The sequence below is a fragment of the Oculina patagonica genome, chromosome 9 (genome assembly GCF_052425735.1).
Source record: "Oculina patagonica isolate OP01 chromosome 9, crgOcupat, whole genome shotgun sequence".
Taxonomy (NCBI): Eukaryota; Metazoa; Cnidaria; class Anthozoa; order Scleractinia; family Oculinidae; genus Oculina; species Oculina patagonica.
In genome coordinates, this window is record NC_135766.1 from 27,148,695 (window position 1) to 27,161,618 (window position 12,924).

At 41.9% G+C, this 12,924-nt stretch overlaps 3 protein-coding genes across 3 annotated transcripts in view; 2 read left to right on the forward strand and 1 right to left on the reverse strand.

Moving 5' to 3' along the window:
• LOC144664615 (E3 ubiquitin-protein ligase SHPRH-like) overlaps positions 1-12,924 on the reverse strand; it is a 57,895-nt gene that overhangs the window by 7,577 nt on the left and 37,394 nt on the right. The window contains exons 9-16 of the mRNA XM_078525749.1: positions 11,209-11,316; positions 10,874-10,939; positions 10,538-10,620; positions 10,214-10,308; positions 9,959-9,990; positions 9,633-9,716; positions 1,200-1,292; positions 202-309 (exon numbers count right to left, since the gene is read on the reverse strand). Coding sequence (XP_078381875.1) covers positions 202-309; positions 1,200-1,292; positions 9,633-9,716; positions 9,959-9,990; positions 10,214-10,308; positions 10,538-10,620; positions 10,874-10,939; positions 11,209-11,316 — 669 coding nt within the window. The remainder of the gene's footprint in view (positions 1-201; positions 310-1,199; positions 1,293-9,632; positions 9,717-9,958; positions 9,991-10,213; positions 10,309-10,537; positions 10,621-10,873; positions 10,940-11,208; positions 11,317-12,924) is intronic.
• LOC144666861 (uncharacterized) lies at positions 1,619-5,942 on the forward strand. Its single transcript, XM_078528268.1, has 2 exons — positions 1,619-1,831; positions 1,924-5,942. Exon 2 carries the CDS (start codon positions 2,121-2,123, stop codon positions 5,940-5,942), a length of 3,822 nt encoding a protein of 1,273 aa, XP_078384394.1. The 5' UTR covers positions 1,619-1,831; positions 1,924-2,120.
• Positions 6,024-8,633, forward strand: LOC144666862 (uncharacterized). Its single transcript, XM_078528269.1, has 2 exons — positions 6,024-8,426; positions 8,519-8,633. The coding sequence occupies exon 1, from the start codon at positions 6,024-6,026 to the stop codon at positions 8,151-8,153; it is 2,130 nt and encodes a 709-aa protein (XP_078384395.1). The 3' UTR covers positions 8,154-8,426; positions 8,519-8,633.

The window sequence follows — 12,924 nt, forward strand, 5'->3', positions numbered from 1 at the left end:
CCCCCTGGGCAATTTACACCCCTGGGTGGAGAGAGGCACTATGAGAGTAAAGTGTCACGCCCAAGAACACGATGCAGCGCCCTAGCCAGGCCTTGAACCTAGATTGTTCAATCCAGAGTCCAGCGCAATAACCACTAGCTCAATTCTGAGTAACAGTTAATACATTTCATCCAGAATAAAATAATTAAGTATTAAAGACACCTTTTGGCTTATCTCAGACAGACTTGATTGAGCAGCATCCAGATTTTGTTGTGCTGTGGTCACTTGAACATTAACCCGTGTCGTGTAGACATTCTTTAGTTCCTTCACCTACAGAAAGAAATAAAATAAAATGAAACAATAACCAATCTTTCATCCATCATAAGGATTCATACACTGTATGTAGATCCGAAAAAAAAGATAATAAAACTGTCGAACCCCTGTTTAGGGGGCCACCCATGGGGAAATGGTAAGTGACCGCTTAATGGAGGTTGGCCGCTGGAATTCATCAAAACCACACGTCCAGAAATTATGAGAAACTGAATAGGGGTTTGTCAGAAATTATAATAATTATAATAATTATGAGAAACTCAATAGGGGTTTGTCAGAAATTATAATAATTATAATAATTATGAGAAACTCAATAGGGGTTTGTCAGAAATTATAATAATTATAATAATTATGAGAAACTCAATAGGGGTTTGTCAGAAATTATAATAATTATAATAATTATGAGAAACTCAATTGGGGTTTGTCAGAAATTATAATAATTATAATAATTATGAGAAACTCAATAGGGGTTTGTCAGAAATTGGCATAGGGTGTGCAAGAAACATCACTTTATTGCCAGGAAATCAAAATGTCATCACTTAGCTTAGTGACAACAGAATGACATCAAGACGATAATAAGCGTGTGTTTGAATGTTTTTATCAGCCGTCACTTCAAATTTCCGACTCTTATCTGTCATTACCTAGGTTGTTGAAAAAAAGCCCAAACTATGTGTATTAAATTCTTGGTGGCTGCTTAATAGAGGTAAAAACAAAGACAAATCCTCATTGGGACATCAGAAAGGTGGCGTGGCTGTAAATAAGGGTTTTAATTGCAGTATTATACTGGATATACTTTCAGGACTTTGACATTTAGCCACTTAATAGGGGTTGGACTGTATTAATCTACAGTACAGAAAACAACTTCAACAAAAATATTAAAAAAAACTCACTTCATCTAATAGTTTATCATCTCTCAAAGTGTTTGAACATCCTGGGTGGCGACGACTGAGAACATCAGACAAGTTAAACAAGGTGTGCAGTTTCTGTGTAAAATAAACATCAGTTAACACTGAGCACTTGATGGCAGAAGTAAGCTATAAAGTAGGTTCAGAGGTTGACGTGGTTTGCATTTGCTAGAAGCACAAAAAATAGACATAAAATTTGTTTTTCGTTCCTTATGTCTCAACACTAGCCTGTTTGACAATGTACAGTATATATATCGTAATGATTCGATTTAGCGCCCTCCTTCCAATAAGCACCCCCTTCCGAATAAGCGCCCCTTTGAAAGTGTTTTTGTAAATAAGCGCCCCTATTCCAATAAGCGCCCCCATTCTTATAAGGACCCCTATTCTAATAAGTGCATGTTGACACCGATATTGAACTGAACTGTTTTGTTTTGTTTACGTTTTTTAGTTAATTATAAATCACCGATGATCCCGTTTTTAATCACTAAGCTATTGATCGTTATTTGAGACCTCTTAGATTGTGAAATAGATAGATACCGACGGATATCGACGGATGATTTTGACTCCACATATTTGACTCTGTTGTACTTTATTTGCCCTTCGTTTCGCCATTAGATGTAAGTATAGATTATTGTAATTCGTCATTGTTTTCTTTCATTATGTAATTTAGGATTTATTCTTAGTTATTTCATATTAATTTGTGTTCTAGCAAACCTCATTTCACTGATTGTCTGGATTGTGGTCGACATTAAAATCAAATATAATCTAATCAACATCAGACTGAGCGTACTTGATCGTGGCAAACCTAAAGGCTTATATCGCTCCCAACATTAGTTTGATCTACAGAGAAGAAGGGAGAAACGAATGGACTTTTAACTCGGAAAGAGAGCTTATCTGTTTATACACATGGCGGAGAATGAAATCACTGCCGCCCGCGGCGAAGATCGTGATCTCGATCAAGCAGCGAAAACAGAAGTTGAACTGAGAAAATCGGCACGCGAAAGGAAGCCAAATCCAAAATACGCTAGTTTTTTCGACGATATACGTAGCAAGAAATTAAAAACTGACCTAGAGAAACACGCGAAATCTATTGAAACGATGCTCATCAAAATATCTGGTTTCGATGTTGTTGTTAACCGTGATGATATTCAACTGGAGTTTAACAATATGGCTGTGGAATGGCAAAACTTTCAGCGTGTTTACAATGAATACGCCACGCTTTCGACCGATTCGAAAGAGCTTCACACGATTGGAATTCGAAGACAACAGCTTCAACGCAAAATCTCCGATTCTCGACAAATATTCATGAGCACCCTGGGAGACGTAAATTCTGTCATTGACGACATGCCCACAAAGTCTGAGGTTAACGATGACAAATCTGACATTAGCTGTCCATCTTCTGCTAACTCGAGGAGGTCGTCAACGTCTTCTAAAGCTCGCGCGGCCGCCCGATCCGCTCAAATCGCTAAGCTCAAGCTGCATCAAGCCGAGAGAAAGTCAAAGTTAAGACAAAAGCAAATAAAAGAGCTGGCTGAACTAGAGAAAACAAGAGTTGAATTGGAAAGCAAAAGAGCTGAAGCGGAGCTAGAAGAAAAGCTCCAAGACCTGAGGGACGAAGTGGAATGTGCACAGTACGAGGCAGAGCTGTTAGCGGAAGAAGTCAAATTGGAAAATGATGAAGAAACATGTATAGACGGCAAGGAAGACAAGCTTCTTGAAGGCCATGAGCCCATTGAGAGCGATTACTTACCAGCTAAAGGGGTTACGACATCTACTCCTAAACAAGGTGTTGATATATTCCAATCCGCAATACCGAACGATAAATCAAAAGTTGACGGAATCATACCTGGAGATAGCCGAGTTATTGGCCAAAGTATTACATCTTCCAACGAGGAAACCAAGCCCAGCCTTGATCAGAGTATCTCAAACACACTTATTCAGATGAATCAGCAGTTAATCGGCGTTATGAAACAGAATGCGGAGGCGACCACAGTGATGAAAACCATGATGCAGAGACAAGGAATACCGAAGCCCGATCCCTTGAAGTTTGACGGTGATGCAGGGCAGTTTCCGACATTTAAGCAACGAATGGAAGATTGGCTAGGCGAGAAAGGCTTCACTGAAAAGGAAAAAGTAACCCACCTGCTTAGTTTTGTACAGGGAGAAGCTAAAGAAGCAATTCAACACTGTGAGATTGAAGAGAACGGCTACACAGAGGCGATGTCAATTCTTGAGGATCAATATGGACACCCTGCCAAGGTTGTAAATGCCTGCATTAGAAAAATAACCGAAGGACCAAGAATCGAAAACGGAGACAAGGATGGCCTTACGACACTCAGGAATCACCTCCGCACCTGTCTAAAAGCTCTCGAGAACAAAAAGAAATATCAGCATGAGATAAATGCCTCATCTAACATCGAGAAGGTCATAGAGCGACTACCCAACCACTTACAGATGGACTGGGCTAAGAAAGTTCCAAAACTTCGTGACGAGACTGACTCTGGACCGAATCTGACTCACGTGTTCGAACTAGTTAGCAAACAAGTGAGAATAATGAGTGATCCCCAGTTCGGACATCTAACCACAAAGGTCAGGACAACAAGTCCAGTGATGAAACAAGAGAGATCAGCGGCACCGCCGAAGAGATACTTCAACGGCTTACGACAGTTATCAACTATGGCTACCAGCATGGGAGAGGAGACCGAAGGACGAGAGACATGTCCTTGCTGCCACCAAAAGCACTTGCTGAAAGATTGCCCGATGTTCGAAAGAAAAAACGTTGAAGAGAGATGGCAACTCGTACAGGCACGGAAGCTTTGTCATGTTTGCTTGGTCCCAGGACATATGAGGGCAGATTGTCGTTCTGTGGAGCGATGCGCTTGCCATGCTACCTTCCCTCATAATAAGTTGCTCCACAAGAATTCGCTGTCAGGGAGAACACAGCAAGAGCGGCCCGGCGACATCCTTCCTGAAGAAAAGGAAAGGGTGGATTCCTATACAACGCTGACCGAAGAAAAACGTCAAGTGGTGCTACTGCATGTCGTCCCAGTCCGAGTTCTTGCAAACAATGGTAAATCTTTGACTACTTATGGCCTTCTAGATAATGCCAGTCGAGGAACAATAATCAGCGACGACCTCGCAGAAATACTGGACATCGATGGACCCCCACTTTCAGTGTCAGTGACTACAGTTCTTGGTAAACAAGACCGTAAATTCAGAGAAGCCTCGTTCGCACTGCAGGCCGTCGAACCCACAGATGATCAACCAATCCTTAAGGTCAAAAGTGGGCTTGTGGGAGAGCTAGACATTAATGAGAAGGTGCTTCCGCATGAAATTAACCACAAAGACTACCCTCACCTTGCAGACATAAGAGTCCCGAAAGTGGAAGTAAAGAAGGTGTCCTTGATTATCGGAGAAGACGTCAGGAGGGCTCACATAGTTCAAGACGTTAAAGTGTCCCCTGACGATGATTGTGGCTTGTATGCTACAAAGACAGTGCTTGGATGGACTGTAGCTGGAGCCATACAAGGGAAGCAAGAGGTACTGACAGAAGTTAGTGTCAACTTCATTGACAACGACAGAATGCTATCTCGTCAAGTCGAAGAGTTCTGGAAAATAGAGAAGACCGGATTTGAAGAAAGTTTAGATAGATCTGTATCCGTGGAGGACCGCAGAGCAGAAGATATCCTCCGAGAAACCACAAAGCTTGTTGACGGCCATTACGAAACGGGTTTACTATGGAAGGAAGACAATCCCCAGTTGCCTAACAACAAAGCTATTGCCGAGTCCCGACTAAGCAGTCTCCAGCGAAAGTTTCAACGTGACCCTGAACTTGAAAAACGATACAGGATGGTAATGCAAGAATACATTGACCGTGGATATGCAAGGAAGCTTACGGACGATGAAGCAAGAATGACAACGCCGAAGACAAACTATCTTCCCCATCATGCTGTCATCAACCCGAATAAGCCAGGAAAGGTGAGAGTCGTCTTTGACGCCGCAGCCAAATATCAAGGCGTCTCATTAAACCAGAACCTCCTCCAGGGTCCAGACATGACAAATAACCTCGTGGGTGTCTTGTCGAGGTTTCGACAAGATCAAACGGCTCTTATGGCCGACATTGAAGCCATGTTTCACCAGGTCAAAGTAGCACCTGAAGATCAAGACGCCTTTAGATTCCTTTGGTGGAGTGACACCACTGATGAACCTCCCCATGAATATGTAATGACGGTACATGTTTTTGGAGCGACCGATTCCCCATGCTGCTCAAACTACAGCCTGAAAAGAGTCGCTGAAGATAATAAGGACAAGTACGATCCCATAGTCATAAACACTGTCCTGAGACATTTTTACGTCGATGACATGCTGAGAGCGTTAAAGAATGAAGAAATTGCCATAAAGGTTGCACACGACCTCATGTCCCTGCTCGCGAGAGGCGGTTTCCGATTAACAAAGTTTATGTCTAACAGCCGTGCTGTCCTGGAAGCTATTCCCAATCAAGAAAGGGCCGTTCCATCTATAGACCTCGACTTAGATGACCTCCCGATTGAACGTGCACTTGGAGTCAGGTGGAATGTGGAGAAAGACACGTTTGGTTTTAAGGTTGTCAGTTGCGACAAGCCTGATACAATGAGAGGACTCCTGTCATACGTCTCCTCATTTTATGACCCCCTGGGTTTTGCAGCACCAGTTGTTCTTCTCGCCAAGCAGATATTACAAGATTGTTGAAAGAGAAAATGGTTGTGGGATAAGCCCTTGGAAGGCCAGTTACTTGAAAGATGGAGTCGATGGAAGGACCTGCTGCCATTGATGAGCAAGATTGAGATTCCTCGTTGCTATTTCAGTGAGCCTATTGACCAGAAACAAGTCGAAGTCCAGATACACCACTTTTGTGATGCCTCAGAAATAGGATACGGGACAGTGTCTTACCTCAGAATAACCCACCTAGACCAGACAATCAGCTGCTCCTTTATTTTGGGGAAGTCTCGAAATGCCCCTGTACGTGCACCCACAATTCCAAGAATGGAACTACAGAGTGCAGTCTTAGCAGTTCGAATGGACAAGTTCATACAAGCAGAGTTGGACCTACCGGTTAACAAGACCGTTTTCTGGACTGACAGTACCATAACACTATTCTGCATAAGCAATGAGAGCAAGAGATTCAAGACCTACGTCGCCAATCGACTGAATGAGATACGACAATCTTCCGACAAGGAGCAATGGCGTCATTGTCCAGGGAAGGTAAATCCCGCGGATGACTGCTCTAGAGGCTTAGATGCACAGCAACTTCTGGACAATGACAGATGGTTAAAGGGGCCACAGTTTCTCTGGCAGACGGAAGATCATTGGCCAAACAGCGAGATTGAGAATGTTCCTGATGAGCAGTTAGAAGTAAAGAAGGAAACAACGACCCTCGCGACAGACGTAAGGATTGCAAGTACATCTACACTTCAAGAGCTTTTGGAAAGACACTCAAGTTGGAGAAACCTGCTAAAGAGTGTTGCCTGGCTAGCCAAATTCGTGAAGTGGCTGAAGAATGGGAAGCAGATCATTCAGAACAGGCTGACAACATCGGACGTCAGGAAAGCAAAGCTGACCGTCGTCGCCCTGGTGCAGCGGCAAACATTTGAACGAGAAATTCGCGAACTTAACGGAAAGGGGAGTGGTACTCAGCGAGTAAGTCCTTCAAGCACGATTGTCAAGCTTAAGCCAATGCTTAATTGTCAGGACGGAGTTCTTCGGGTTTCTGGACGAATCAGTGAAGCGCCTATAACGTACGATGCAAAACACCAGATGATCCTACCTCAAAGGCACCATGTGACGACCCTCTTAATAAGGCATTACCACGAGCTGCTTGGTCACTGTGGACCAGAGCACCTACTGGCAAGGCTTCGAGAAGAGTTTTGGATAATCAAGGGAAGGTCTGAAATCAAGAGAGTGATAGGCGATTGCTTTGGTTGCAAACGACGATATGCTCAACAAATGACACAAGAGATGGCCGAACTGCCCAAGGTGAGACTGACACCTTATCAGCCCCCCTTCACCAGTACTGGAGTGGACTATTTTGGACCTTTGCATGCTAAACGAGGACGAGGGACTGTGAAGCGTTATGGATGTATCTTTGTATGCATGACGTCCAGAGCAGTACACCTGGAACTAGCGCAATCGCTCGAAACTGATGCATTCATAATGGTCCTGAGAAGGTTCCTCAACACTCGCGGAAACGTGAAGCAGCTGCGATCTGACAATGGCACTAATTTTATCGGCGCCGAGCGTGAGCTCCGAGAAGCCATAGACCAGTGGAACCATCGACAAATCGAAGATGAGCTCAGAGATAGGGACTGTGAATGGGTTTTCCATCCACCAGGTGCATCCCACATGTCTGGAGTCTGGGAAAGACTCATCAGGGGAGTAAAGCGATCCATGAAGGCCATTCTAGGAGAAAGGCTGGTAGATGAAGAAGTTTTAAGAACAGTACTTTCCGAAGCACAAGGTATTGCCAATTCCAGACCCCTTTGCCCGAACTCTGATGATGTGAGAGATATGGAAGCCATTACTCCGAACCACCTCCTATTGCAGAAGTCACCTGCGATGACCCTTTCCCCTGGCCACTTTGATGATGCCGATTTGATTTGTCGTAAGAGGTGGAAGCAGTCACAAATTCTGGCGGATCACTATTGGAGAAGATGGCTACGTGAATATCTCCCCACCCTACAGGAGCGTCAAAAATGGAACAACCCGCGCAAGAACCTTGCTGTCGACGATTTGGTAGTAGTTGTTGACGAGAACGTCCCAAGAGGACAGTGGCTACTTGGTCGGATCGTGAGAGTGTTTCCAGGAAAGGACGGATTTGTACGGAGCGCAGAGGTAAAGACAAAGCATTCGACTCTTCATCGACCTATCAGAAAGCTTTGCCTGTTGGAAGCCTCAGATGCATAGGAACCAGTACTTTGAGATGAGCAAACCCCGTTTCCCTCATCGGGGCCCCAGGATGTTGACACCGATATTGAACTGAACTGTTTTGTTTTGTTTACGTTTTTTAGTTAATTATAAATCACCGATGATCCCGTTTTTAATCACTAAGCTATTGATCGTTATTTGAGACCTCTTAGATTGTGAAATAGATAGATACCGACGGATATCGACGGATGATTTTGACTCCACATATTTGACTCTGTTGTACTTTATTTGCCCTTCGTTTCGCCATTAGATGTAAGTATAGATTATTGTAATTCGTCATTGTTTTCTTTCATTATGTAATTTAGGATTTATTCTTAGTTATTTCATATTAATTTGTGTACTAGCAAACCTCATTTCACTGATTGTCTGGATTGTGGTCGACATTAAAATCAAATATAATCTAATCAACATCAGACTGAGCGTACTTGATCGTGGCAAACCTAAAGGCTTATATCGCTCCCAACAGTGCACCTATTGTGGATAACTGGCCCTACTGAAGTCATTGAGGTCAACATTTAACTAGATAAACTCCTGACCATTTACCGTACAGTTCATGTATATATTTACTGCTAAAATGAACAATTATTTTAAAAGTAACTGAACTTTTAACAATTTCTAACTGTTACAGTTTTTGTTATTGTTAGATACATTCGGTTGTTTCTCAAAAAATTAAATAAGCGCCCTGTCCCGAATAAGCGCCCTCCCTCAAGGTGCCAAAAGTAAATAAGCACCCCGGGCACTAAATCGAATCATTACGCCGGTATACGTCTGGATTTATCAAAACCAGGTTAATGAAATTTTCACTGTTTGAAGCGCAAATCGCTGTAAACGCTTATTTTCCTCGCCAGAAACCATCTCCAAAGTAGTTGATATAAAAACTAAAAGGAGTCTTTTTTTCTATCCTCCTCTTTCTAATCTATGGTACCTTTCAGCATTGAATTCCTTTTTTTGTTTTCTTTCTTAGCCATTATTTAAGCCATAAAGGTAAAAGGTAAAGTCTGTGTCCGAGCCAAGTGGCTCATACAGCCGGAGCTTATCCCAGTTTCCGTAGCATTAAGGGACTAGGAGTATTGCTACTCCCCCCTGGATGGGATGCTAGTCCATCGCAGGGTTACCCCCCAGCAGTAAATTCGCCGGTACCCATTTATACACCTGGGTGGAGAGAGGCACTGTGAGAGTAAAGTGTCTTGCCCAAGAACACAACGCAGCGCCCCGGCCAGGCCTCGAACCCGGGCCGTTCGACTCGGAGGCGAGCGCGCTAACCATTAGGCCACCGCGCCTCCCTAAGCCATATCGCACTCTAACATACATAGGCAAGAAGACTAATGTCACTTTTCTTTGACCTGGTTTTGATAAACCCAGACATATATTTAATATATATAAAAGCTTGATTACCCTTGAGAATCAAAGCATTAATTATTTACTTCTTCAATTTTTAAATGTAGTGTTTTAACTTACTTGTAGTGCATCAGTCCTGAAGGTGTTCTCGTGTTCTGTCCATGATCTCATTGCCTCTCTGTACATGTCAACAGCTTCTGGCCACTAACAAATTAAAGTGTATACCAAACATTATAGTCTGAAGTGTCAGTGGTCTATTCGCCCTTACACCTCGAGAGGTTGGCACCAGTGCCTCACATGGGGCTTAGGGTAAGGAAACGGCTGACTCTTCAGACTACAAACATCAAGTAATCAACATAAATAAATAAAAAACAATTAAATTCATCTTCTTAGTTAAAATAATTTGTTTCTATTGCATTGTATAAAACTAATGAGATTTTACCAACCTCTTCCTTTAAGATATGAACACCAGCAAGACCTGAAAAATAAATAAATTAAAAACATTTTTAGGTGTCACACTTTTCATATTATTTTTACATTTACATTAGGTCTGTAAGTATTGTCACTTGCATGTCTGTGAATTCATTAAAGCCACACGTCCAGAAATTATGAGAAACTGTTAGGCTGAAACATGATTCATTCGGTACTTATGTCTAAAGTCACCAAATAATGTTTGTGATAACAAGGGGTTAAGAACAAACCATTGAAAGCAAACAAGAGTTGTCGATGTGCTTCTTCGCATTCCAACTTAGCTTTGGAAATCAAACTTTCCAACAGCTTGTCCATAGTGAGAGTGCTGCAATATAATATTCAAAAGACATCTGATTACTGGTACTCGACAAATAACTTGCCAACTTTTTTATCAGCCTTATGCATTATTCTATAATAAAATGTTTCAGGAGGTAAAATACACTCAAATTCTTATAAATATTTTATTATTAAATGCAAATCATCACATAAGGGATAGAATCTTGATGTGCCACCATATCCTTAGTTATTCTTAATTAGATATTGGAAATATTTACCTCTTCTGCATTGAGAGATAGCCTCCTCTTACAGCCTGAGGGTGACAACAAGCTTGGCGCAGCCGTAACAAGGGGTTCAACAGCTATGACCAAGTGAAAAGCACATAAAACAAGTAACACTGCAGCTAAAACTTAGCTTGAGTTTGACCTAGCAACATAACAACATAATGGCACGGTCACGCAAATCTAAGAATCATATTATGCTGATATTGAAATGTTATGTCACCAATGTAAACAACACAACGTAATGGCCTAGCAGATATACAATGAGATAAGTTTAAAAAAACAATTATGTTGTCATGTCCACGTTGCAATGTCCTTATGTTGTTTAATTACCTGATGGACTGTGTGTCTGTCTATGGCACTTAACATTGTGTCCGACTTCTCCCAGTGACTCAGCATCTAAGAGTAAATAAAATGTTTTACTTGACCTCATCTCCAGAATTCCAAGTTTCCTAAAATCTAACTAGTGTGGATGTGAATTTATCCCACTTCTTGAATAGGATCAATTTAGGTTTCTGGGAAACTGCTCACCTACCCCTCCCCAAACCTAACATTAACCCTTACCTATCGCTTTGGGCAAAATGTTAGGTTTGGGGAGGGGTAGGTGAGCAGTTTCCCAGAAACCTAAATTGATCCCTTGAATATTATAAATGACATATGTTTAATACCTTCATAGCAGTGCCAGCACACTCTTCATGCTGACGGCGATAAAAATGCTGTTCAACAGGAGAAAATGTCAACCACTTTACTTTCTCATCCTGGTCTGGCAGCTGAATCTAAAAAAATAGTTAAATACAATGTAAAACTGTAAATTAAATTAAAAATCTTCTGAAAGTTTGACATTATTTTATTAGATTGAGCAGTTCCAAAAATATCCATACCCACCCCATGGAAATGCATAAGAAATTCTGAGGGGTGGGGGTCTTAAAGCCCAATTTTGTGGGGTGGGGGATGGGTTCATACCAAAAACATTCTGTGTATCACTATGGTTTTGACATTCAGTTTAGAGGATGAATAAGCATAATCAAAGAAGTTAAAGTTGTAAAGTTGCGATGTTGGATCAGAACTCTATTAAACTAAAACTCAACTTTTTATTTAGATGTGAAAAATCATATCAAAAGACGAACCAATACAACAAAGAACTGCACAAACTGCATGTATTTCAGCTGCAAAACAGGACACTTAACAGCTGTCACCCATTTTTAAAAAAAGATAACACAATGCTAAGTCATGAAAGAGTCACACTCCCCTGAACAATCATTGTTCACCCCAAGGAGTATTTCTTCTTTAAAAAAGATACTGGAGATCATATATTTATGATATCGTGAATAATAAATAAAGGGAAGCCTGAAGCCAAGTGGCCCATACAGCTGGAGCTTATCCCGGTCTCCATAGCATTAAGCGGCTAGGAATATTTCTTCTCCCCCTTGATGGGATGCTAGTCTATCGCAGGGTCCCCCCCCCCTTCCAAGCATTATTTTGTAGGTACCCATTTATACACCTGGGTGAAGAGAGGCACTATGAGAGTATAGTGTCTTGCACAAGAACACAACACAGTGACCATCAGCCAGGACTCAAACCTGGAACACTTAATCCACAGTCCAGCGCCTGACTCGTCCCTAGTCGTCTTTTGAGTCGGTCTTGAGTCGACTGCTCAACACGGAGGGAATCATGGGAAGGAAGAGAAGAAGCGAAGGAGACGACTGGCAGATCGCGAGTCGAAAAGTGTGTTGAAAAGTCGAAAAGTGTGCACTGGCCATTTTTCGGGTATATTTTTGGCTAGATACATTTAGGGTCCCTAATAGTCGTACCAGGTAAAATTTCAGAGGTATTTGGCGACTAGAAAGCTACTTTTAACGGCTTTTCTTTATCGCACTGAGATGGCGCGCGTCAAGCGTCCGTCAAAACAAAGGCCAAGGAAGGTCTCAGGACGGTAGAAGACGGCTTCAATTGATTTACGAGAAGAAATATATTGCATCGCTCAAACATCACTCAGTTTTGTTCAACAGTTGTAGCTATTTGTGCTTTAAGACCTTTAATATCGGCTTGTACGCGTTTGCCGCTGATTTGAACCGCTCCAGGGAACTGCTCTAAATTGTCACTATGTACTACTGTATCTACTGGATGGTATACCAGCAGAAACACTGGAAACATTTGAATATTCGAAGAGAGGAAAAATCACAAGTATCATTTTGTAATCATTGCAAGGTATGGATCCCTATAATTCTGGATTACAATGTTGATGTGTTATCTTTCGTGAGTCAATAAAATTCTCTCTGCATGAGTTTAGAAATATTACAACATGATCATGCTGCGAATGCCGTGACGATTTATTCCCGTGTTTTATTCCATGAAAAAACCAAGTACCTTGTTTTCAGAATAAA

Bases quoted from the DNA above. Each gene is read 5' to 3' on its own strand.
- LOC144666861 (XM_078528268.1), top strand. From the start codon at position 2,121: ATGGCGGAGAATGAAATCACTGCCGCCCGCGGCGAAGATCGTGATCTC.
- LOC144666862 (XM_078528269.1), top strand. From the start codon at position 6,024: ATGAGCAAGATTGAGATTCCTCGTTGCTATTTCAGTGAGCCTATTGAC.